Below are 27,064 nucleotides of genomic sequence, written 5' to 3'. Positions count from 1 at the left end.
ATACCAACTGCGCAAAGCATTGCATCGGACAAAAAGGATGCCCACTTTACATTCGCCTGCACGAACATCAACTAGCAGTCAAACACCACGATGTATCGTCGCTTATATCAATCCATAAGGACAATTGTGGATATACATTCGACCGGGGAAATGTTGAGATGTTGGATAGAGACAGCTCCGAAAACATCAGTGAATTTTTAGAAACTTGGTACTTAGGTCAATCGGCAATCAAAAAACAGAAGGGGTTTTGTGAAGATTCAGTATGCTTCATAGTTGAAAGCATGAGTCATTGAAACTAGACCACTATGGAAAACCTGGAAACACTGGACGGCCGTTTCGTCCTATTATGAGACTCCTCAGCAGTGCGCATCTACGAACCCGCAGTCGCGAGATTCGAACCCAGGACCTACCAGTCTCGAGCCAGAGCCCTTAACCGATAGACCACTGAGCTGGAAGTGACCAGTGGAGTACAAACCACGTCTGTCGTGAGATAGTTAATCACTGAAGACAATTGGTGAATGGTTGCTCAACTTCGTGGATTGGTTGAAGTTAGACATTAACACCGTTGGATGCCAGCTCAGTGGTCTATCGGTTAAGGGCTCTGGCTCGAGACTGGTAGGTCCTGGGTTCGAATCTCGGGAGGCGGGATCGTGGATGCGCACCGTTGAGGAGTCCCACAATCGGACGAAACGGCCGTCCAGTGTTTCCAGGTTTTCCATAGTGGTCTAGCTTCAAATGACTTATGCTTTCAACTAATCAACAAACACATTGAAATCGATCCGATCTGCCAACTAATCAGAGAAGTTATGGACGAATATAGGACCGAAAATCAAATCAATGAGAGATACAATCAAAATGGAGAGGTAAACAATTACAGGTCGATAATAGCCAGTCAACATTAAGGTCTACAGGACAAGCTGTGAGCCATATGTGGAGTGACGATGCAACGGATGTTCTAATTTTACAACTAGCTACCAGTAGCACCTTCTATATTCGATGGTTCCCAGTCAGATAGAAATCAGAAGTCAGACGAGAAGAGGCAGGAAAGATATATTTGATTCGTTACCAATATATCGAGAGACTTCGTTCTTAACTGGCTATTGTAACGTAGGAGCTGTGTCCCACGCCGTGTTGCAACGTGATCTGGTACGGATGCATGACCGAAAGCCTTCAGTTAAACAAGTCCACTTAAACAACATGGTCAGCATCCAATGTTGAACACTTAATGAGCTATTGATTTTGGGGAATTATTTACAGCTACAGATCACTCCCCCCCTAGTGAGGTTGTGATGCCCCTAAGACGTGACCAGCCAGAAGTTTAAACCCAACGAGTTTGTCGTTGGTAAACACTCTTCTGATAGCTTGCTTCGTTTAGCAGCGTCTGGTCGTCTTTCCTTAAACTATGGGACCAAAATGTACAACATAGCAATAAAGAAATATAGTACAATGAAAAATTCCGGTTCCTTGCGAAACTTCGTCGTTCTTTTCCAGCCGTCCTGGAAAAGAGGAAAAATAAAACGTGTGAGTGCATGTCGAAAATACACTCGTACTTGTGTAAGGACACAAGATGAGCGGGAAAAAAAAAGAATAAACTAATACACTTACAAAAAGCGTAAAAGCGATCGGAAAAAAAGGCTTTCTTTTGGTTTTTTTTTTATATATAAAAATATATATATATACGCTCAAAAAAATTAAAAAATGCTTTGTTTTTTTTTGTTTTTTTTTATATAAATAAAAAAAATGAGCATATTAAAAAAAATTTTATAATAAACTATGCAAGGGTAATTCAAGATAAAGCTTATGTCCTACGTGCAATATTCGTTAAGATGTTCTGGAAATCTTACTCGTCTTCCAGAACGCGTTGTTTTAGGTTTGTCTATCGACGTTGACGAAGTATCAAGTTGTGTGTCGGCTGTCGTATAGGGTACTACGAGTGTAGGAGTCGTGTCGTACGATTGTACTGAAGGAAATTCGACGTAGATAGGGTTTCCTTCTAAGTACGCTGCTTTTAAGCGATCGATACTGATGCTATCGTTCGTGCCGTTCTTATCGACTACATAGTACTTAGGTTCGCGTTGAAGAACTTTGAAGGGTCCTTCGTATGCTGATTCGAGGGGTCGTCGATGTGAGTCTCGACGAACGAAGACGTGTGTACTATGTCGTAATTCGGGTTGAACGAAAACATCAGTTGATTGAGGTCGAGTGTGAGCAGGTTTAACTGAACGCATAGCGTTTGTAAGCCTACTCGTGTAAGAGTTTAGATCCATGTTCAGTGAAGAAGCTGAAGGATCCACGAATTCTCCTGGGAGTCGGAGTGTCGTTCCGTAAACGAGTTGAGATGCCGTGTATCCAATGTCAGCTTTCACTGCATTGCAGATACCTAGCAAGACGAGTGGAAGAGCGTCTGTCCACTGTGAAACGTTTGAAGCTGATAATGAAGCTTTTAATTGTCGATGAAAACGTTCTACCAACCCGTTTGCTTGTGGGTGGTAGGCGGTCATTCGGAAGCGAGTGATTCCTAATAGTGAGGTCAGACAACGGAAAAGTCCAGATTCGAACTGGCGTCCGCGGTCTGTAGTGATTGTGGAAGGGCAGCCGAAACTTGCTACCCATCGTTCGACGAAAGCGCGGGCCACGGTTTCAGCAGTAATGTCCTTAATCGGTACTGCTTCTGGCCATCGAGTGAAACGGTCTATGCATGTTAGGAGATATGAGTATCCGTTCGAGTCGGGTAAGGGTCCTACCAAATCTAGATGGACGTGGTCGAAACGAGCGTCAGGGGTTTTGAAAGAGCCTAAGGAACATTTGTTGTGTCTTACAACCTTAGCTTTCTGACAGCTAACACAGGAGCGTGCCCACTCCCTCACGTCTTTATTCATGCCAGGCCAACAAAAGCGTTCGGCTATAAGTTTGACTGTTGCACGAGCACCTGGATGAGAAAGATTGTGCAACGTATTGAAGACGTTGCGTTGATAATGTTTTGGTACAATTGGACGATCCCTACCTGTAGATGTGTCACAGAGTAAGGTTTCCTTACCTGTTCCCATCTGCTTAATACTTAGTTTAAGAGTTGTCGAGGATAACTCATGCTGAAGATCAATGTCTTCTTTTTGAAGCTGAGCGAGTTTAAGAAGGTCGATTCCTTGGAAACTGTTCAAGGAGCTAATTCGAGACAAGGCGTCTGCGACTACATTGTTTGCTTCAGAAATATGTTGTATGTCTGAAGTAAACTGCGAAATGTAGTCCAGTTGTCGAGACTCTCGCGGTGAGTACGTCGGGCTCACCAGTGTAAAATCAACTACGTTGGTGTTCTATGTCGAAATGATTGGAGGGGCCTACTAGAGTTAGACGAGAATAGTGACGAACCAACTAACGCTGAAGTCACACCTCGCGACCAGCACCTTACGTGAATTGCCCCCATCGACGTAACAAGGGACTATGGACGCTATGGAGACTGTACAACACAAAGGACGTTATTACAAGAATATATTAGTTAAGGTACAAACATGAAGGTTCAGAAGTGAAAGAAACAACCACTGCCGCGTGGGCCAGTCCATGGCATATAATTTGATTGATGCGCATGGACTATCCTTGACTTTGACAGGGATCGGTGATCTGTTCGATATTCAGTGACATTTCACTGACCCTACAGGAGAAATTCGAACACTTCACTCCAACTTGAAGTTTGTGCTGATGATGTCGTTCAGAATAATTATGAAAGCTCCACGAACGAATCATTCAGTCCACAGAACAAAACTCTATCAAAGTCATTCATCTGAGCTACAAATCTTCACCACCTTTTTTCTACCTTTTCCAGATACCTTGATTCTCATTCCAAGGCATCGGTATTCCACTGCTAATAAACACAGAAGCTCATTATGTTTAAGCTTCTTTCATTCTCCTCACAATTACTTACACTATTTGACCTAGGTGTTCATCCGACCCTTTGGCGCATACATTTTGTAGCGCTACATTCCGCAATCTGGTAGCTCATCCTGTAAGGACGGTCATTTTCACAAGTGATTTTACATGCTTATAATTCCTAATTGATATGCATGGACATAGAAACCACGTTACTTGTGGTTTTTAGTAGGACTGGGTAATTGTCGTTGAAAAATAGTTAGTAACGTATTGTTGAAACAGTACGTTGCTTTGTGTTTTATTATTCGGCAGATTTAGTAGGATACTTTGCTACTATCTCACTAACAAAACTATATTTCACCTCACAACTTAATACATGTGGCAGGTGATTACTTGTGAAAATTAACTAACAGCAATAATGGGTTGTTATATGTTGGTTGGGGAATTCCCCAACCAACATGATGTTAACATCATGTAAGAGGTTAGATTCTATCTAGGAATAATTATTTGTGGCAATTTAAGTGTTAACGTACTGAAAATGTGAAGCACTCAGTTTCCGTCCTACATTTTGATTAATATTCTTCCCTTTAATGTAAGCTTCTTGCCAACTAATGATGCTAGATACTAAATACTTTCCAATAAACTTATAAAAGGTTTGAATGTTAATATCACTAGTAATTTCACTCTGGAGAACTTATTTTCAAGAAGGCCTCAAACAGTAAAACCTTACATCTGTCCGAATAAATGTATCTGGTGCAAGTTAACATTTGTAGGTAGAGATCGAAACACCTCTTAGTATAACTATAAAGTGTCTACCGATGTTTGTGCTGTATCTCAGAAACTTGTGTTCAGACTTTCAGTCTGGCGTTGTAGATTCATTCCCAATATGTTTATTCGAAATTTTCGTTATATGTCCTCATGTGTAGAGAGCATGTGACATTGCGTTCCAGCCTCGCACCAAGCATCAGAGCGTAAAAAAGATAAGATTGGATCCTCTCTAGCATTTTAGGCGCCTTTAATTTACAAGGCTCATAACCTCAACAAAGCACGTCCTACAGGTATTGAAGTTCTTGTTATAGACTTATATCTGTCTAGTCATTGATATTGTCGGATTTATCGTCAAAAGTAGTGACTTTCCTCCGGTATACTTTAAGAAAACGATGATTTAACCGTTAATGATTCTGTAGGAACTGTGGATTTTATTACTTATCAAAATAATGACAGATTGTAACCAAATAATCATTCCTTACGAATTCGTGCTTTTTACCTGATAAACTACCCACTTTCACACACGAATTATTCGACATACAAACGCATAACAGTAGTGTTATTACAGAATCAAATGAGGATCACTCGTCCATTGGTTAACTAAGTTCTCCTCTTTAGACCTATTTCTGGTCCATTTATCTGATGCGAAAATTATCGTACATTCATCTGTATATACTAAGTTCATGTACGACTATTTTTTCCTAAGTTTTCAGATCACGATTATTAGATGGCGTGAAAAGAACTATGGATGCCATTGTTGTTTTATGTCATTTCTGTGAACAACATGGTCCATCAGTAATAATGTGTACCCAGTCATTTAAACAACCACAATCAAAGTTATCTGTAAATAATGTACCCGATGTTACTACTGCCACCGCTAACAATAATAATAAAGATGTAAACTCATATCAAAGAAAATTATCTAATCATGCTCTACAAAGTAGCGATGATGTTATTCTTACTGGGATAGATGTTCCACCTATCCCTTTACCATCTTCATGTATGTGGTTTTGTTGCTTATATGTTGTTTTTTCTACCTGTAATGGGAGGTTTTAAACCCGATATAATTGATTTGTCACTTCAGGTTGAAGAGTAATGATAAATTTAAATACAATTTTTGATATGATTACTTGTTTATTTCCTAGTGATTTACCATTTTAGTCTATTTCAGTCATGTATTACACATGTCTAATCACCGATTACCTGGACATTCAGTGCTGGTTGGGATAGGAATAACTCCAAAGAAAACTAGGAGTGGGCGAACCAAGACGTAGTAACAATCCATAAATACATTGGCTGTTGGACAGAACTTTAAGAGTAGATTCGGACTCCCTGGTTGGGGTCTGGACGATGGGGTTTCAGATACTACACGATGTGTATGAAAAGCGGTTACAGTAATGAAAATGCGTTTATTCTTTCTCTGCTCTTAGGTATCGAGAATCAATATTAGTCCGTACTTTTTATTCTTTGAATTTGCCTCTTTCTTAAATTGAGTTTTTCTTGGTTGATGTCCCAACACTTGACATCAGTACATTGATGGATTACCAGCAAAGTGCGAAACATAGGATGGGACTTATTGTCAACGAATGATCGAATATAAACGTAAGAAGCACATTTCAAAAGAGACCAATGTCATTAAATGACGGAAAGTAGGAAATTATACTTAAGTCAATATTTAAAGGATTATGGAAAATAAATGCAACTGCGCTACTGAGCAGTTCCTAATCATATCACAACGTCGGCGGTTATGCTCATATAAAACATATTCTTATAACTTTGATCGTTAAATGTTTATAATCATCAGCGAGATTGCTTTTTCTGCCGAGCAGCTTGTTACGGTAGACCTCGAGATTACTCACTGATGGTCCCGCTGTTAGAACAGTACATCGAAGGTTCCTGTGATCAAATACTTACAGCCTGTGTCTTCTACTTTCATAGGTCATGCTTTATACATATACAGTAAGACAGTGGTAGTTATTTCTCGTCTAGAGTATTTTTCTTCTTGATAACCATATCCCTCAAATTTTCTATTTTTGTGTGCGTCATTCGCGCCCAATGTGCAGTCATATCCAACACAACATTGAATTGGAAGTGTTGTGGAGGCTGTTGAGCGATGTATTGCCAAACTACTAAGTCACTGACCACCATAGTAACTCCTGTCAATAGGTTCAGACGTTCTGGTTGAAGTCAGCTCAATAATCGTGCTCAATTGGTAGTTACCTTAGGTAATGATGTAGATGAAAACCTGGTTAAAATAGCGTTGATCAATTTTAAGTTTTAATATTACTTCACTTTTTATGTTTGATTGTCTACCAATGCTTTAATTTTGACTGATCACCTAGCTGATATCAGTTCGTGTTGCAAATCACTTTCGAACCATCCAACTGTTTGTTACATATTTTATTGTTTTCTTTTCTCAACAATAGCGTCAAGATTCTCAGTGATATCATCAAACATTACTCAACAGCAACAACAATTACATCCAGCTTGTAAAGCATGCTCATCTATTTTGTTACGTGATGAACTAGGAATAATTAGCTATGATCATTCTGCCAGTCTTTCATATATTTCTACTCAGTTTCCAAAAGACGCTGACTTAAGTACACATGTTCGAAATGCATGCTTGCGAAGTCTTTCTAGTGAGGTATTCATTCTGTGATTATCTTAATATGATCCTTTTTATGATATTTTATTGTTAATTACTGATTTTTCGTATATAGGAATTGACACTACTTATTAGCTTTAAGATTTAAACGAAGATCTATCCGTTTGCTTCCATTATTTTCATCTCTACGGTAAAAATGTACATGGAATTAAGTGATCATGAGAATTTCTGTATACTAGGTTATAGGTACACACATGTGGTTGTGCTGTGCATTATTTATTTATTTATCTAAACACATAAATATTGGTACAAAGGAGCACCAGATATATATGCGCCACACAAATCTCATTTGGTTTGTGTGAGGGCTGTGATACTGCCCAGGTGTCCAAATCGAAGCAGGTGGTTTTCGGAGGGGGCCACACCCGGAGCCTTTAACCTAAAGGTATTATTCACAAGTCAGTGGAGCATCGTGAGGAGATGCAGTCCCATGGTAGCCGGTGACCATTGATTGATTCATACGCCATTTGTTCCCTCAATATACTGAAGTCCATGTGCACCATTGGTTTGGAATCAGGTTTTTCCAACTCTTGGGGGTGGATTTTCCGTGTCCACCGACCCGGTTGAAGCGCCGGACATTCGCCTTTCGTCCTCATAACTTCGTAAACAATACCAGTGCCACGAGAAGGCAGTGAGTAGGACTTTCCTGTGCATTATACTCCCTCCTGGTTCAAAACTGATTTTTATGATCAATTTTTTAAATGATTAAATTACAACTATACAGTATTCACTAACATGAAGCAACAAAGTTTGTCATATGTCTTTAGTCTATATAGTTTATCAAACATTCTGAGTAACTGTACATCGGTTTAACCAATGAATTAAATATTAACACGAAAATGGAACGGACCTGAGATAAAGGCGATAAGTATTAACCAAGACATGAGAATTATTTTTTCTTGCGTTTTCCATTGAATAAGAACTAATATGTACTTTAAAGATAAAAAATTGACTGTGTTAGTTTATTTTAAATGTGAGACATCCTTTAGTTTTATCATGAGGCTTTTATTGTCTGTTTGGATTGCATCGTCACTGCAAAAGTCGAAACAGTGGTTTGTAAGAATTTCAAGTCAGGAAGATAGTATATCGCATTCTAGATCTTAAGGAGAATTCATATAGCCCATCTATGTTTGAGGATTGTCCTAGTCATGTTGCTTACAAAGTTATTGAAAGGTTTATGATTAGAATACTCTTACGGGGCGCTGTAATGAGACGTCCACGTAATGAATAATTTAGGACTTTAACTGACTTAACGATCAAGAACACACCTTAAATATGATCAAATATGTTTCACTCAATACCACAGACTTACAGAAAAGGTAGAAGGATTATGACTCAGTGTAACAAAATGTAATTGCTTTATGGTACCTCTCACATACGTGGTAAGGACGTTAAGCATACAGATTAATGTAAATATAATCTGACCAATTAGAGTCCATCTGAGTCTCCATTTATCACCGAGGATACTTCACGTACTACAAATCTACCAACATCAAAAATGCTCATAAATATCGTCCAACTTTCCTTCAGACGTTTTTACTAGTGGTGTAGTAGATTAAGTCCTGTATTGATCCAAGCATGATCGTATCTTTAAATTTGCAAGTGAACGATGCACAAAAAATACAAGTCATTTCTAGGTTATACACCCTCCTTAGTTAAAAGTATTCTGTGATTTCTTGGTCGCTTAGTTCGTAAACTGAACGACTTGGGGGGGGGGTAAGTGTTAATTGTCACTAAGATTTGGAGTGTAGCTTTAAAATTATTAGCCGGCAACCAGTCTGATCTAAAGACGTTTGATATAAGGTAGTTGAAAAAGTGGTGGAATTGTTTTTTTTTTTGATGGAGCTTTGTTCTCTGAGCTTGATGGTTTGCTCGTGGAGCTTTCATCGTTATTCTGAACGACATCAGTACGAACTTCAAATTGAAGTGAAATGTTCAAGTTTCTCAACATATAGCCCACAGATTATCCTGTACACCTCAATATCGATTGGTTGTTAACCTTTAACCTGTCATTGTTTGCCTCTTCATTTTCATTGTATCTCCAATTGATTTGGTATTCGGTCCCATATTTGTCCATAATTTTTCTGATTGGTTGGTAAAGTATGGACAAATATAGGATCAAAAATCAAATCAATGAGAGATACAATCAAAATGGAGAGGTAAACAATTACAGGTCGATAATAGCCAGTCAACATTAAGGTCTACAGGACAAGCTGTGAGCCATATGTGGAGAAATTCGAACACTTCACTCCAACTTGAAGTTTGTGCTGATGATGTCGTTCAGAATAATTATGAAAGCTCCACGAACGAATCATTCAGTCCACAGAACAAAACTCTATCAAAGTCATTCATCTGAGCCACAAATCTTTTCCACATGTTTTATTTCTAAGCCATAAATTTTGGTATAGTAGGACACCCAAAAACATAATAGAGAAGAAGATTCTCTAATCAATAAATACATGAACTAAGATTTGTGTTGTAAGCCATAGATTATTTAAGCATATAACAAAGATACTTATATGAAGAACGCTATAGAAAGTTGCAATGAAGTCCCCATTATCTTTGATTCGGAATCATCTGAAAACTCAACCTATTGGGTTACGTAATCTATAGGACCCCGACAAAGCAGTTGTCATAGGCCGACGGATTCCGTCTTTACATAGCTATCCTTCATCCCTCGATACCGTGTCATAATCCGACCACCTTTTTTCACACAGTCCCAGCGTTAGCAGACAATTTTCAGCCCAGGAACCATTGATAACAGTTATAAAATTTATTCAGGCTGCTAAAGTTGAGGTCTGAAGTTGGTGACACTAATTGGTTGCGTTCACCACGGATTCCGTCGACTAGCAAAAGATAATAAACAGGGCAGTATGTAACCCTTCATTTAAAGTCATCTTATTGATCTCACAGGTCAAACATATGGCATTTTTAAATGTGTTATAAATAATTTTTGTTGAGTTTATATTTTAAAAAGTCATAATTTTTACAGTCAGTCAGCTACAACGTAGGACCAGGCACATATATGCATCGGTCCAAGTTTTCATACCTCGTTAGCACAACAAGATGAACACCGGATTCATAGAAATAGTTAATTTAGTGGTGGTAGTATATAAAAGATAGGTTGTATATAAGGATACAGTACAGGAAAGAAGACAGATATAAAGCAATTTTATTCTCAAGGTTTAAGGGAAGATAAAGAGTGTATACACCTACGCCATTGTGATAGATTCTGGGCCATGTCACACTTAGTTCCCAACCATTGGGTATGATAGTCGCGAGGGCCCCAACCAAGTAGCTTGCACCTACCAACATGGCTCAGACTAGAAGTTAGTGACTTCAAGCACTGATGCCACGTTTTGGTTTCAGAGCATGAAGTCATTACCTGTAGTTGATCATTGTAGTGAAATCTAAACTCCAATTATTCCATAATCAATAAGTCTATCTATCCAATATTCGTTCTTAATAATTTTGAATATGTGAAACATTTACGTCTTAAATTTATAGTCCTATTATTATCACATTGTATAATAATGTAATTTTTTGTAGGTTTGCCCAGGTCAAGTCGGTGCATTTTACTTTGGTGATGAGATAAATGGTCATGTTTTAAGTTATAATTTCCCTTTGAATGATTCACGTGCACGTGGTAATCAAAGTCGTTTCAGTATTTTGGTGTTATCATGGGATAAGATTTACCTACTAAATTTATGGTCATTTTTGGTAAGCCTGTTAGTTGTCTTGTTTTTCTCGATGAATTTCTTCTTTCTAATTATCAAATTGTAACATTTAATAAAGTTGGATAGTGACTACTAGCATTGGAATCGAGAACACACAAGTTTCTCTCTATTCAGTACTCATCATATGGATGTTGTACCTGGATCCTAATGTTGTTATTCATAGTGAGACTTCAACTCAGTACATTTCGCCTCAACTATCAATGTGTTATCCGCTAGGCTGCTTACTAAGTCATTCATTTAACTGTGATTGTATAGTTAATTTCATTTTTTGACTTTTGATACTGTCAAATATCTTAATTGGTACTTTTAAGAGTCCAACATAAATTTACCTTAATATCCCTGCATTTTATTATATATGGTTGTTGAGGTGCTTATATTGTTAATAAAGAAAGGTTTAAATTATTTTGTGACAAATTATCATATCAAGGCCATCTTCATAGGATGCACGTATAGTGATTAAGGCTGATAAAAAATAAACCCTTAATATCAACGACCGGATAGACTGTATCCCACATGCTTATCTTCCCTGTACAATTGATGTATTTTCTCTACCTTAACTAATCATCTTGATAATTTTTTTCGCTAGTGTTGTAATGTGAACTGTTGAAACTTGGTTTTTGATGTACATTTGTTCCAAGTTTTCAATGTCTATAACTGACCTACCGAAGATTCATAGCTCTGTTGACTGACTTGCTTTTATTCCCTAAAGCTCTACCTATAATTTCAACGTTTCCGGTCCTGTATATCAATGACTATTGTTGACCAGTACCTGTAATCCACCACCAGCAATCATTTCTCACAGATACAAGATTTTACTTACCATTAGATATTATTTCTTGTGGATTATTTATTTATTAATTTAAACATAAATATTGGTACAAGGAAGCACCAAATACATATGCGCCACACAAATCTTATTTGATTTGTGTAAGGGCTGTGATACTGCCCACGTGCCCAAACTGAAGCAGGTGGTTTTCTTAGGGGGCTACACCCCGAGCCTTTGACCGAAAGATCTGATCCACAAAGCAGTGGAGCATCGTGAGGTGATGCAGTCCCATAGTAGCCGGTGACAAACATTAGGTTCATACGCCATTTGTTCTTTCAGGATGCTGTAGCCCATGTGCACCATTGGTTTGGAATGAGGGTTTTCCAACTCCCCTAGGTGGACGCGCCGGACATTCGCTTTCGTCCTCTCAGTTTCGTAAACAACACCGGTGCCACGAGAAGGCAGTGAGTAGACTTCCCTGGAAGAGGCTATATACGCGTGGCCATGTGAGAGCATTTGGAGATGGAGAGTGGACTCTCTCCACTCTCGGTCGTACCAGGGCATTTGGGGCACAACATTTTAACTTAGAAATGCTCAACTGTTCTTATCAGTTCATGAAAGCAAAACCAACAAATCAATGCTATTTAATTAAAGATCATATTCAAAAACTAAAACTTAGTTAGTAGAACCGAAATATTTTATTAGTCCGTTCAGTTTGGGGGGCATGCATGGTACTATTCGATCGGCAGAAATACACAAATAAAATGAAAGATGTGTTATTTGGTGTTAGTAACTTTTTGAAGCCAAGCAAAGAAAGGAATAGAGCAGAAATGATCAACAAGCAGATTACAGCGAAGTAAAAATGCTGTTTGCTAATTGTTAATTATTTTAAATAAATTCGTTAATTCCACATTGTCTCCGCTATCCATTAAATGTATAGTGATCGGAATTGTGAATACTTTACTTCTTTTTGATGGAGTTTTCTGTGAGCTGGATGGTCTGATCGTGGGGCTTTCATTGTTATTCTGAACGACATCATCAGCACAAACACTTCACTTCTACCTGAAGTTTTGTGCTAATGATGTCATTCAGAACAACGATGGAAGCTCCACAACCAGACCGTCCAGTTCAGAGAACAAAACTCCATCAAAATCATCCATCTGAGCTACAAATTTTTTCCATCAACTCATTGCTTTACTTCCTTTCAGACACAACTTTGCAGGAACGTGTCCAGAAAACTGTTAATGCCCTTTCTTCGGTCCTTCCTGAGTACTTCCTCCCACAACTACCTGTGAATTCATAAATACATTTGAAGGTGACCTCAGAAGTGTATTGATCCACTTTTGATTGGTTTCAGGTACATATAGTGTCATATATTGAAAATAGTTTGGCTGCTAGGAAGCTTCTTTTTAGTAATGCTTTAATTTTCTTATTCATCGTACCTGAAATCTGCCCTTTGAATCCAAGTGTATTCGCGAATTTACCATGAGTATCATTATTATTACAAAAATTGTTTCTAATTAGATTTCTTGTTTGTCATTCACATATATCTTCATTTCAACTTAAATTTACATTTTCCTTCTTACCCCTATTGATTATATATTTCTTTTGCGTGTTTCATTTTGTTTGGTTGGATTACAGATATCAAATATATCACGTATGGTTTCTCGTCTACGTCTAGCAGCCAATCGAGTGTATAATGATGAGACTTCAGATAATACAACTGCTGCTGTTGTCAATGCAATGACTCATTCAAATCCACCGAAGCCAATAACTCCATTGAGAAGATGTGCTACACCTCCAGCATCGTTAGCTCCTAATCTTTACAAACAAGCTATTGCAGCAGGTAATGCTGTTACTGCAGGATATGGTTTATACAGTAATGCAACATTAGGAAGAGAAACCAAACAAAAAAGAGCTACCGACTCAGATATGCGTTCGTTGGCTGATTTAACAAAAGATGATCAAGTATGTGTGTACACATATGTGTCACGTTTAAATTTTTTAAATGGCTTGTGGTGGTTATAAATCTTTATTAGTTACAAATAAAGAAGAAAGGGAAAATATTTTTCATTATGAACTATTCAAAACCAAGAAGGGTTGGGTCCATGTTTGAAAAGAAGAACAGTTTAGGAGTTTTAGCGGTTCCCATGACAATAGATTTGAGGTCAAATTTTATTACTTCGAATCGGCCGCAACACCGTAGATGTATTCACTTTCTGTACTGGAACTTTGAGCTTCAAAATGATCTTATACCTTTTATTTCGCGTATGCATTCACTCTTCTCAAATAATATTCTCCATGAGTAGTGGTTTTTAATTACCACTACCACTGATATTACTACTTGACGTTGATAATTTCTTGTCTGTGTTTATATCGTATGATAAATTGATCTAATATACATGTATCTCAAGTTCTATGCTTCTTACTGTTGAGGAGATCCAGAACGTTCCTCGAAAGAAGCCCAGAGGAGTCCTGGAAACTCCAGGAGACATTTTATCTAATCACCATTGAATAGAAATTTCTCAAAAACATCTAGGAAGTGAAGAGTCGCATGTTATATTTCTGATCAGATGATTACTTATCCTACTACTATGTTTAATAGAGTTCCAGGACCTTCTAGAGACCCAAGACCATTATGAAATGTTGTAAATACCCCCAATTTTCTGTACAAAGACTAACATTCGAGTAAAGCGTTCTTTTCATATTTCGCTCCTTTTCTCTCGTGTTCAGGTTGTCCTGTAGAGTTAGCTTGGGGTTATTAGAAGAGCTTAGGAAAACAACTCAAGCGTTCAGTGAGAAGATTTACCACTTACCATTAATCAAAAGGGACACGAGAACTCATTAACTCACTGTTTAGCTTTAAACTGCCCAGAAAAAAAGTTTACTAGTTCGACCATTTAGAGTGAATGTTTGTTCTCAATAACTAAATATGTTAATCATATGGATTACAAAATTTCCAAATATAATTTTAAGGCATCCGTTTTTGTCATTCAGTGTGATGTTTAAGATCTTATGCTTTTGAAGTTAATGTAGATCCATACTACTCAATAAAAGCCACTATCATGAATACTTCATTTAGTCGTTAATGTCAACAAATGTGTTTGATGTGTTATATTTTTTTTATGGTAAGATTTGAATGAAATTAACATTTTGGATTTCCATATAGACTCATCTGTCAACAGTAATCAGGAATTGAACTCATTTAATCCCCTGTAGGTTTTAAGTTGAAAAAAATATCGGCCAAAGCGATTGATTAAAAACTTTGGGATATACGGCATAAATTCAGTAGAGGTATAGGTTACATAGTATTCATTTTAGACCAACTTGTTTTGGACTTTTTCAGATGTTTTTTTTTGCTTATTTAGTCGTTCTCCGATGGTAATTTGAGATGTATGATAACTTGAATCAGTGTCCGATCGTGTCTAAGGTTCTGTATTGTTTCTGTTTATTTGTCTAATGGGTTAATGAAACGATCGGCTTTATTCTACACTAATAAACCGTTGGAATAAGGGAAAAAGGTATTATGTGACTTTAAGTATTCTGCTGCAATGCTGTTAGAATAGCTTAATAAGTCTGTTAACAAAAATAACTCTGTGACTGCTGCAATTGGAGACAATTATCTGATTTTACATTGGATACATCAGTGAATGACATAAAATGCTAGTAAATATAAACTGTTCCGAACGAAAAAATGTTAAGGTTATTCAATATGGTCTGGACAAGGTCAGCCCCCAAATGCCCTGGTGCGGCCGAGAGTGGGCGGAGTTCGCTCTCCCCCTCGAAATGCTCTCATATGGCCTAGCGTATATAGCCTCTTCAAGCGAAGTCCTCCTCACTGTCTTCTCGTGGCGGGGGGTGTTGTTTACGAAATTGAGAGGACGAAAAGCGAATGTCCGGCGCTTCAACCGGGTCGGTGGACACGGAAAATCCACCCCCAAGAGTTGAAAAACCCTGATTCTAAACCAATGGTGCACATGGACTTCAGTATATTGAGGGAACAAATGGCGTATGAATCAATTGTTGGTCATCGGATACCATGGGACTGCATCTCCTCACGATGCTCCACTGACTTGTGAATAATACCTTTAGGTCAAAGGCTCGGGGTGTGGCCCCCTAAGGAAACCACCTGCTTCAGTTTGGGCACCTGGGTAGTATCACAGCCCTCACACAAACCAAATGAGATTTGGGTGGCACATATATATCTAGTGCCCTATTGTACCAATATTTATGTTTAAATAAATAAAAAATACATTGGACAAGGTCAGTTAACTGACGAAATATGTCACTAATGGTTACACTAATCATATTGTAATGTAATAACGCCCTGTTGAAAGTGACACTGATCACAAATGTTATATAGGAACTAGAAACGAACATATTTTTCCCGTTTGATCAGTATAACTTTTTGAAGTGTGTTGGTTCAACTGTGATTTTATATCATTGTCGATGTAAGATCTGTTACGCATTCTCATCAGTTGTCACGCCTCATATCAGTACAACAAGAGAAAAAAAGTTAATAAAAGGAAACATAAAAGAGAGGAGATAATTTGAGCTTCGGTCAAAATCTAAACATAAGAAATATGCTTTAAAAGATTGATAGTTAATGTCAAAGATATGTATCTGGTGTCCCTTTGTACCAATATGTATGTGTTTAAATAAATAAATAAAAAATAAAATACAACAATCATAACCGATCTTATCATTTTTAAAATGATGAATATTATTCTACGTAAAGAGTGCAAAGTGGAGTTTTGAAAAGTGTTCATTCATGCGGGGTTGGATGTGAATATTAACCTCTAAGCTACAGTTGTTTTAATGTTATTCCACATGTTGACAAATTAATCAGTCGCATATTCTCATACCGCTTACTATTTTATGTTTTTTCAAAATGACAATTAATTCTACAGACAAAAGTTCTATTGTCAATGTTATTACTAGTTCTGGTACACAAAATGACTAACCTTCAGGGTTGAGGCATATAAATCTAAAATCAGTTACTTTTGTACTGATTAGTTACCTTCATCATTAACACACTGAATGTGAATTATTTCATCATAATCTTTGGTTATTAAAACAAGTTTCGAATTCTTTACTTAATGTGTAACTACTTAATTTAACTAAATTCATTCGCAGATATTTTATCGTCTACATGCTTGGTTTACATGGTTACTTCGTGCTGGTGGCCGTCGATGGAGTATAGTTCCTCCTGCTATTGCGCCTCCAGTTGATGAAGATTCAATTGTAGCTCAAGAAGAATACGAAGCCTATATTTCAGCTGGTTTTGAATGTTTAACTACATCTAGTTCAAGAAATGCTGCTGCCTCTACCGTCGCTGCCACTGCTAACACTTTTAATTTACCTAGTCATAAACTTGGTAATAGCTTGAGTTGTATTAGTCAATCAAGCGGTTCCACATTATTATCAAAATCATTAAATCATTCAACAACGAATAGTACAAGAGATTCGATTGAAACAGATAATAACAAAAAATTACCTCTATATTTAAACAGTATGTCAGTAGAAATGGCGAATTCCACGTTAGTGTTCTCAGTTTCCTAATATTTGTAAAAAAAGTACTCTTGTAACAGTTTATACATATTTTGAAGTTGAATGAAAATCGCAGTTGTGTGGTTAAAGTCCAGAAAAAGAGACAGAGGGGATGAGCTAGTGATAGATATACCACTATGTAGTTTTCGATTCTTGTACTTGCCTTCAAATCACACTTTTTCATTATATTGATATACTAGTTACCTAAACCAAATTAGATGAAACAGGGCTTTCCATTTGTTATCAGAACTGTAATCGCTTGTATAGGAATCGATCAGTCTACTGTTCTAGCAACTGAGCAACGATTTATAAACTGATTTCTAATCTGGTTTTAGTTTTGTTGTGATCATAAATTGTTCACCTCTGAATTCGCTTTATTTTTCTATTCGGACTTTGTTGCCCTAGTGTGGATCGACGAGAAGAGTAAGGTTGTCGGTAGTAATGAGATATTGATCGACTATTTTTGATTTAATTTTTTAACATGATAGTTCATTATTCTCTCCTTGTCGGATAGCTTAGTAACAATTGACTAAAACAACGGTCGTTCTATATCTCGAATAGACTATTAAATTTGAACTATGGTTAAATAGCAACGTGCTTACTATGAAACATATACTTGACATTTAACCTATATGTTGTGACTTCAAGCTCAGCTAATTATTACGTGATTTATTTGCCAATCGAAATACGATTTATACAGCCTTAGCACTGTGTTAAACCAATGACTTTTGACCGGAATGAGCAGCATAACGTTCTTATTGGTCCTTTTTCCTGCTAGCCCTTCTGTGTGAGTCCAGAACACCAATACCAGCTTCCACTATGCGAATAATTTATTTCAAACATACTTGGTATGTATACCCGCCAAATAGACCACATCACACCATAAAATAAGCAATAACATTTATACATGATCAAGCCAAAAAGTGTCTGTGATCGTGGGAGACTGTAATTAAAATAACCTGAATATAATTTAAGAATAGTAAATCGTATAATAATAGTCTATAGGTCCAAATAAAGCTTATAATTATAGGAATATGAATATACATAATCTAGGTACTCAATAGTTATACCATAAAAACATGCATAATATTAGTCCATTAATATAGTTCTCAGAAGTAACCCATAATTTAATCTTCGCTATGATATAACCGTGATTGTGGGTGGACACTACTATGAAGCCCGAAAAAGGGAAAAACAGCTGTTTAGTGCTCGGTTTTTTCTCAATGGTTTCTTAGCTGATATCAATCCTTAATGAAAGTTCACTTCACATTGAACTAGTCTGCATAGTACATTCATTTAAATCCTTGTCAGTCAGTCAGTCACAACGTAGAAGTTCGTACGTACGTACATCAGTTCGAGTTGCCATTTAAATCCTTGCGTTTGACCTATATGCTTTTTGAGAAATTTAATGTTGACTAATTGTAATCATACTATCTAAAGCTTTATTAATATTCGTCATTCAAAATCTGACTTACAACCTAATCAATGTAATGAACTAAACTATGCTAACACATTAATTGCGAATAACCTGTACTGGAGAGATAATGTGCACATGTGTTTAGATAAGAATTACATTGGTTTGTTCTGGTAAAATGAAAGCTTCACTGTTTAACTGTCTTGTTCAGACAATTCAATAACACGAGAAGTGTTATATGCTGACGAAAAATAACTGAATACTAACCACTAGATTCTATTTATGAACTAATACTACGCGTATATTCTTATTGTATAACTGTTAAGTAACTAGATGATATATATTGATATTCATTCAATTATAAGCTTTTATTTGACGTATTGGCTACTATCATACGATTTACTATCCTTAAGTTATACTTAGGTTATTAATTAGTCTCACAATCACAGCCAATTTTTGACTTGATATGTAATATAGCCTCTGCCAGGGAAGTTCTACTCACTGCCTTCTCGTGGCATTAATGTTGTTTACGAAATTGAGAGGACGAAAAGCGAATGTCCCGCGCTTTAACCGGGTCTGTGGACATGGAGAGTCCACCTAGGGTAGTTGGAAAACCCTGATTCCAAACCAATGGTGCACATGGGCTCCAGTATCCTGACGGAACAAATGGCGTATGAACCAATTGCTGGTCACCGGCTACCATGGGATTGCATCGCCTCACGATGGTCCACTGCTTTGTGGATCAGACCTTTAGGTCGAAGGCTCCGGGTGTGGCCCCCTAAGAAAACCTCCTGTTTCAGTTTGGGCACCTGGGCAGTATCACAGCCCTCACACAAATCAAATGAGATTTTTGTGGTGCATATATACCTGGTGCCTCCTTGTACCAATAATTATGTGTACAAATAAATAAATAATAATAATTTGACGTGATCTTATACAATTTTATTTATTTATCTATGGTATAATGTGGTCTGGTATCTTTGTATATAAACCAAGTATGTCTGAAATATATGATTCACATTGTGGAAGCTGATATTAGTGTTCTGGATTTAACCGGCAGAGCTAGGCAGGAAAAAGGACTAATAAGGATACTAGGGTGCTCATACCGGTCAATAAGTCATTGGTTTGGCACAGTACTAAGATCGTATAAGTCGTGTTCTGATTGGTGATCTTATCACGTAGATTTTATCCTTCATGCCAATATCATTTAGTTGAAAAACGGAAGCACGAAATATCCATCAACAATTATTTGCTTATCCCAGTAGTTATGGAGTCGAATTATTCTTGATTTCTAATTTCATCTAAAAAATATAGGGTAATACAAAGAGTTGCATTCGTATATGTGCTGCACCTAAATATTGAATTCTATGCTCACATTAACAAATTTAAAATCTCCATTTTTAACACATTTCTTATTCCTGTTTTCACTCTCGTTTTCGATACTAGCTCTTTCATGATCTTATCCAGACTATTTACTGTACTTGGTATCAATCCATTTAGTCGATTAGTTCAGCATATAGCTGTTGGAAATCAATTAGTTGTACAATCATTAACTGAAGATATACACTCTACACTGACATTGTCTGCATTAGCTAAACTATTACCGAAAGGATGTATTAGACAGGTTAGTTCTGAGTATAGTCTGTTTTTGTTTTGTATCCGTGTATATTCAATTTCGTATAATAATATCATGTAACTCACCAACCAAATATATGTTTATGTATGCGGAACTTTGATCCAAGGTTGTGTGTGTGTGTTGTTAACATGCATTACGTTTACCCAACCATGGTAGGATTAAAACCTAAAACTCGTTTTATAAAAAGTTTGTTATTTCAACCATTCAACCATTGTATTCATATTCTGATATCTATTAATAGGTTGAATAATTAGTTTAAAAATATCTATTATTAGACCGAGAACTCAAAACAAAACTTCACACAATAGTTGAAATAATTAGTAAGCAAAGATGGATAGTGGCTAGCAGTAGAATCCAGGACGCGCGTTCCGTCCTATGTGGGACTCTTCAGCTGGATGTACCTGCATCTCAGAGTAACTAGACCGTTGTTTCATTCTTGTTTGACTCGTTATAGGAGCTTGGTATACATAACTTCACCAGGGTTCTTACCTTTGACTTCCAATTTTCTTTGTGATTTATGTTTTTAAACCTTTTTGAATTGTAATGGAATAATTCATATTTTCAACTACATTCGATTAATTCCTGATGTATTACCACAATGATCAGATGCCATAGATGATGGTATCTGTACCATTCTAGGCCTCCAAATGCCCTGGTACGGCCGAGAATGGGGAAAGTCCGCTCTCCCTCTCCATATGCTCTCACATAGCCACGCGTATATAGCCTCTGCCAGGGAAGTCCTAATCACTGCCTTCTAACAGCATTACTGTTGTTTACGAAATTAAGAGGACGAAAAACGAATGTCCGGCACTTTAAACGGGTTGGTGAACACGGAAAGTTCACCTAGGGTAGTTGGAAAACCCTGATTCTCAACCAACGGTGCACATGGGCTCCAGTATCCTGACGGAACAAATGGCGTATGAATCAATCTTTGGTCACCGGCTACCATGGGACTGCATCACCTCACGATATTTCACTGCCTTGTGGATCAGACCTTTAGGTCAAAGGCTCTGGGTGTGGCCCCCTAAGTGAACCACCTGTTTCAGTTTGGGCACCTGGGCAGTATCACAGCCCTCACACAAATCGAATGAGATTTATGTGGCGCATATGTATCTGGTGCTTCCTTGTACCAATATTTATGTGTTGAAATGAAAAGGAATAAATAAGTACCATTCTAGATATTATAATGTACTGGTCGAGTATGGCGAATAGGACTAACTCACGTCTATGTAAGCCTCTATATTGACTTTCATCTTTCTGTCTATCTGTTTGGACCTTTCAGCAGTTACAAAACAGGTGTTGTCAGTTTTGCGGTAACATCTCACTTTAGAAAATCTAATAAAAGATTGAAATTCTCATTTTGATTAGAGGATTGCTAATGATCATAATACTGATTATTTCAATTGTAGTAACAAGCTGTCAATACTACTACTACTACTTCTCTTTTAAATCTTTTCTCTCTTCTGTTAAAGGTAATAGGAAGTCATGAATATTTGGCACCATTTCGTTGTAATCTATTAAGTGTAACAAATAATTTAATAATGTTAGAAGAAGATGTAAATATGGCTAAAGATGTTCTTTATTTAGCTGTATATCGTTGTGAATGCAAATCATCATTATCATCATCATCTTCATTAAATGAAACAACAATAACATCTAATGAAAGTAATGTAGAATCTTTTCTACAATCATATGTCAATTCTGTAAGTATTCTTATCTTGTACATACTTAAAATTAAAATAATTCACGTTTTATTAGTATGCAAATATATAAGAGATTTGAACTCAGGACGTTCGGTTTGTCTTCTTTTGTCATTTCATCCTTTGGTTTACATAAGATTGAATGGAGGGATTTTGTTGGTTTGTGAACAACACCTACGCCGAAGGTATTCAGCAATCTCATTGTCGTTTCTGATATACCTTTTATGTATAGTAGGGTGATCCTTTTGTTGATTTCTGTACTTGACTTTGTTTCTGATGATGGGTACGGCTGGTATTTTTTGATGAAGTTGTTTAGGTAGCCGTTCTTTTGAAGGATAATTATCTAATAACCAATTAAAATTGATAGGCTTTAAGTTTTATATTTTGTATAGTGTTAATATAATATGATTATGTAACTAATTCAATGGAACTAGGTGAATTAGTGAAGTTTAAATCTAATTCATTGTTTGAATTCTTATATCAACTTTTTATATTTACAACAAATATGACATATGCACAACTTTAAATTTTTCATTATGCTTAAAAACAACAACACCAACTCCATTTATTTTCATAAAACAACATATTCAGTTAGTCAGCTACAACGTAGGACCAGACATCGGTCCAAGTTGGCATACCTCATTAGCACAACAAGATGAATACCGGATTCATAGTAGTTAATTTAGTGGTGGTAGTATATAAAGAAAGGTTGTATATAAGGATATAGTACAGAAAGAAAGACAGATATAAAACAATTTTAATCTCAAGGTTTAAGGGTGTATACACCTACGCCATTGTGGTCGATTCTGAGCCATGTCACCTAGAGTCTCCAACTATTGGTTACGATAGTCACGCGGACCCCAACCAAGTAGTCTGCATCTACCAACATGGCTTAGACTAGAAGTTAGTGACTTCAAGCTCTGATGCCACGTTTTGGTTTGGCTGTCCCTAACCTTCTTCCAACCATCTCTAATACTAGTCAGCATACCGCGTCGTGGTAATCGGTGTTCAGACATACGTAACACATGGCCCAACCATCTCAGTCGATGAAGATTCATCACCTCATCAACTGATTTAACATCATTCCCTAATACCCTGTGTCTAACCTCACTATTACTTACCCGGTATTACTTAAAACTAGGCAATAATAATAGTAAACTGGATAATTGTTTCGTGATAGATTTGTAGACTGGTTAAACCAATGAACACCAACTATTGATATCTCAATATTGAATGAGTTAGAAAACCAATCAACGTACTAGAATTCAGAATTCATGAAATGATCTTATTTAGACGACCGTAAAAACTGGGGAACATGGTATAATTGTTCTATAAATGGTCTTGTATGGTTGAGGATAGGAAGATGCCTATTCCCCCCCCCCAGAAAATCATATAGCCGCTGTCAGGAGTGTTGTTTGTGAGAGTATGAGGATGAAAGATGAACTTCCGGTGCCTAAACTCGGTTGTTGTTTGCAGAGGACCTACCTAGGGTAGTTGGAGAACTCTGATCTTAAGCTAATGGTACACGTGTTCCTACGTCCTAAAAGAACAAATAGGGTATGAGTGCATTTTAGTCACCGGTTACCACGGGATTATATTTCCTGACTTTACTCCAGCACCTTGTGAATTAGACCTATTTGTTAGAGGCTCGTGGAGTGGCTCCTTAAGATTATCACTTGATTCGTTGAAGTAAACGTTCGTGCTCCTCTCTTTTATTCGTGCTAGCGATATTCACATTTATTTTGTCACAGCCACTTTTAATACATTGTCATTTATCTATTCCTTCTAGTATAAACTTATTTGTAGTGCACGTCCAAGACTCCATTACGACTGAGGCGCAAAACAGTCAAGTCTCATGGTAATGTTCTTCAATTGGAATAATTCAGAATCCAGTCAGTCAATCAGTCACAACGTAGAACTTCGTACGTACGTACATCAGTTCGAGTTGTCATACCACATTAGCACAGAGATACAGTTGTTGATTTAAATCCCATAGTGATAGAAGTAGTAAGAGTATAAACATTAATCCGAAAGATTAGGGTTCGAAGATGTTATTGAAGGAGTATAATCCAATGAAATAAATTTGAAAAGAGAAAAAAGATATAAACATGAAGAATTCAGAAGATTAGAATTTGGAAGTACATTAAGAGTGGATGCACCTTCGCCATTGCAAACGATTTTGAGCCATGTCATTCAAGGTCTCTAACCATCGGTTGCTATCATCTCACGAATCATAACAGAATGGTATTGTCCCTATGTTATTTTGTAAATATTTTGTTTCAATTCCGTATCCTTTTAATTCATCTATTTATTAACTGTTCTGTTCTTTTCTTTTCTTTTTTTTAAAATCTTAAATCTCAAGTTAAATTTTAAATTATGTTCAACAATTCCATCATTTGATTCAGAATTAATTTTATTTAAACAATCTTTACCTTGTCGTCATATCTCTACTTCAAATAATCATCCATCTATTACTACCATTGCTCGTCAACTTCTATCTAATAGTGGTGGACGAATTGCCATCTCGAATTATGTACAACAAGTTATTAAATTATTCAATATTAATCCAGCATTACCAATTGATGTATGTTCAATTGCTTTATCTACTATACAACATGAATGGATACATCGTGCACGTTTATTATATTCATTTAAACGTTGTCAAGTAAGTGAATTCAGATTTGGTTAATCAAATTTGGTTTTATTTCTAATTCAGTAGATTTGTTCAAGTAAATACACATTATAAGTAAAGATGGATAGTGACTAGTAGTGGAATCCAGTTTGACGCGCGTTTCGTCCTATCAGGACTCAGTGGCCAAGTGGATAACGCGATGGCGTTTGAAGCGAAAAGTACTGGGTTCGAGTCCCAAAGTGAACATAAACTCTGAGATGCAGGTACATCCAGCTGACGAGTCTCAAACAGGACGAAACGCGCGCCCTGGATTCCACTGTTAGCCACCATCCATCTTTGCTTACAATTTTTGTGTAGGTTTAGTTGTCGTTCCTAAATATATGTCATTATCATAGATGAATTACTTGTGTACACTTGCCGTCAGTAAAGTGAATTTCATTGTTCAGTTTCGTCTTTTTAAGTTTAAATTAAAAGACATTGTATTGTTTGAATGAACAGTGACTTTAGAACTGTATTATGGGTATCTATTCAATTATGACGTGCAATGTTTTATGGCATAGGAGTAGGCTAGAAGAAAGCTAGGGGCGGCCAGACCAAAACATGGCATAAATCCATGAAGTCGCTGACAAGTGGACTGGGCCATGTTGGTAGGTGTAGACTATCTGGTTGGGATTCGCGAGATGATAGCAACCGATGGTTAGAGACCTTGAATGACATGGCTCAAAATCGTTTGCAATGGCGAAGGTGCATCCACTCTTAATGTACTTCCAAATTCTAATCTTCTGAATTCTTCATGTTTATATCTTTTTTCTCTTTTCAAATTTATTTCACTGTATTATACTCCTTCAATAACATCTTCGAACCCTAATCTTTCGGATTACTGATCATACTTTTACTCCTTCTACCACTATGGGATTTAAATCAACAACTGCATCTCTGTGCTAATGTGTTAAGGCAACTCGAACTGATGTACGTACGTACGAAGTTCTACGTTGTGACTGACTGAATGATGATATTGTAAACAGCGTGTTAATAGTTTAAGGTTTTTATGGGATTTGTTAAATCTCATAGTTCACATCTACAATTTCCACGAGTCGTTGTACATTAACAAGCCATTCACTCACTAGTGACTGATTCCGTCAAGTAATTCCCAGGGTTCTTATTAGAAATTTAGACCAGTGGAGTTCAATCATATCGAGTGTGAGTAAGATGGTTGTATAGTATCGCAAATCGAATATATTTGAAAATGTGAATCACTGGATGTAGCCTCAGTGATCCAAAGGTTAAATGTTTACTGTAAAACCTAAAGTTCGTGGGTTAAATCTTCGGTGAAGTTGCTAATGTAGGTTTTTGAGAAGTTCCATAGTGGGAAAAGACATTTGTCTTTAGTTTCCTGTTTTCCCCTGATTGTCTAATTGAAATCAGTTCATGATTTAACGTATTAACGTTTTGGTCCTCACGTTGTTTGTTACCTTACTTTTCCATTAAATTACCATCTCTTTCCTCTTTCAATCTTAACCATAGGGATCATCATTGAGCGGTGAGGAAGCAACTCGTCGTTGGACTAATGTACTCACATCAATCAATTGTCAATCAGCTGAAAATGCAGCTGTTGCAAGATTTTGGCAAGGTGCTTTAAGTCAATACTCTCGTAATAATATATGTCATTTACGTAAATGTCCAACTGCTACTAATTCAACGAATACATCAAGACGTGGTTCATTTAGTTCAAGTAATGCTGATTTAAATGCTGCTGTATTAGCAGCTTCAACAAATTATCAATCGGTTTCATTAAATGATTAATTATTTTGTAAATTGTAATGTTTTGATTTTTTTTCTTTATTTTTTCTCTTATCCTTGTTCTTTTGTATTTTTTAAATTTCCGTTTTTTTTTTGTATTTTTACTTCTGTTGTTATGATTGTCGGTTCGTTTCTCTTTGTCTCTATGTCATCATAAGTCGAATGTGAAAATGTAGGTCAGATATTCTTGTACATTTACATCATCATCATGACATATATATATTATGCTGTAAATAAGTTATTTATCTATCTTGTTTTCTAACCCCGGTGTAATCCATAATGATGATGCTTATTCGCTTACTTACTTATGACTGTTACTCCCAATGGAGCATAGGCCGCCGACCAGCTTTCTCCAACCCACACTGTCCTGGGCCTTCTTTTCTAGTTCTATCCATTTTTTGTTCATTCTTCTTATGTCTGTATCTATTTCTCGGCGTAATGTGTTCTTTGGTCTTCCTTTTCTTCGCTTAGTGCGATAAAATGTTTTATCTATTGTTGTTCTCATTAAACCATCTAGTTGAACCGGTGTATATGTCAC

The 27,064-nt window shown here is 36.7% G+C and overlaps 1 protein-coding gene across 1 annotated transcript in view; it reads left to right on the top strand.

The window, feature by feature from the left end:
* Window positions 1-26,529, top strand: part of Smp_176040 (eukaryotictranslation initiation factor,putative) — a gene marked incomplete at both ends in the record, with an annotated part of 61,836 nt that extends 35,307 nt beyond the window's left edge. Inside the window, 9 exons of the mRNA XM_018791675.1 lie at window positions 5,336-5,629; window positions 7,056-7,273; window positions 10,841-11,011; window positions 13,436-13,762; window positions 16,931-17,334; window positions 20,205-20,382; window positions 21,867-21,983; window positions 24,457-24,759; window positions 26,251-26,529. Coding sequence (XP_018645191.1) covers window positions 5,336-5,629; window positions 7,056-7,273; window positions 10,841-11,011; window positions 13,436-13,762; window positions 16,931-17,334; window positions 20,205-20,382; window positions 21,867-21,983; window positions 24,457-24,759; window positions 26,251-26,529 — 2,291 coding nt within the window. The remainder of the gene's footprint in view (window positions 1-5,335; window positions 5,630-7,055; window positions 7,274-10,840; window positions 11,012-13,435; window positions 13,763-16,930; window positions 17,335-20,204; window positions 20,383-21,866; window positions 21,984-24,456; window positions 24,760-26,250) is intronic.
* Between the last annotated feature and the right edge of the window lie 535 nt (window positions 26,530-27,064).

Source organism: Schistosoma mansoni (assembly GCF_000237925.1).
Source record: "Schistosoma mansoni, WGS project CABG00000000 data, chromosome 1 unplaced supercontig 0135, strain Puerto Rico, whole genome shotgun sequence".
Lineage (NCBI taxonomy): Eukaryota > Metazoa > Platyhelminthes > Trematoda > Strigeidida > Schistosomatidae > Schistosoma > Schistosoma mansoni.
This window is presented reverse-complemented; position numbering and strand designations above follow the sequence as displayed.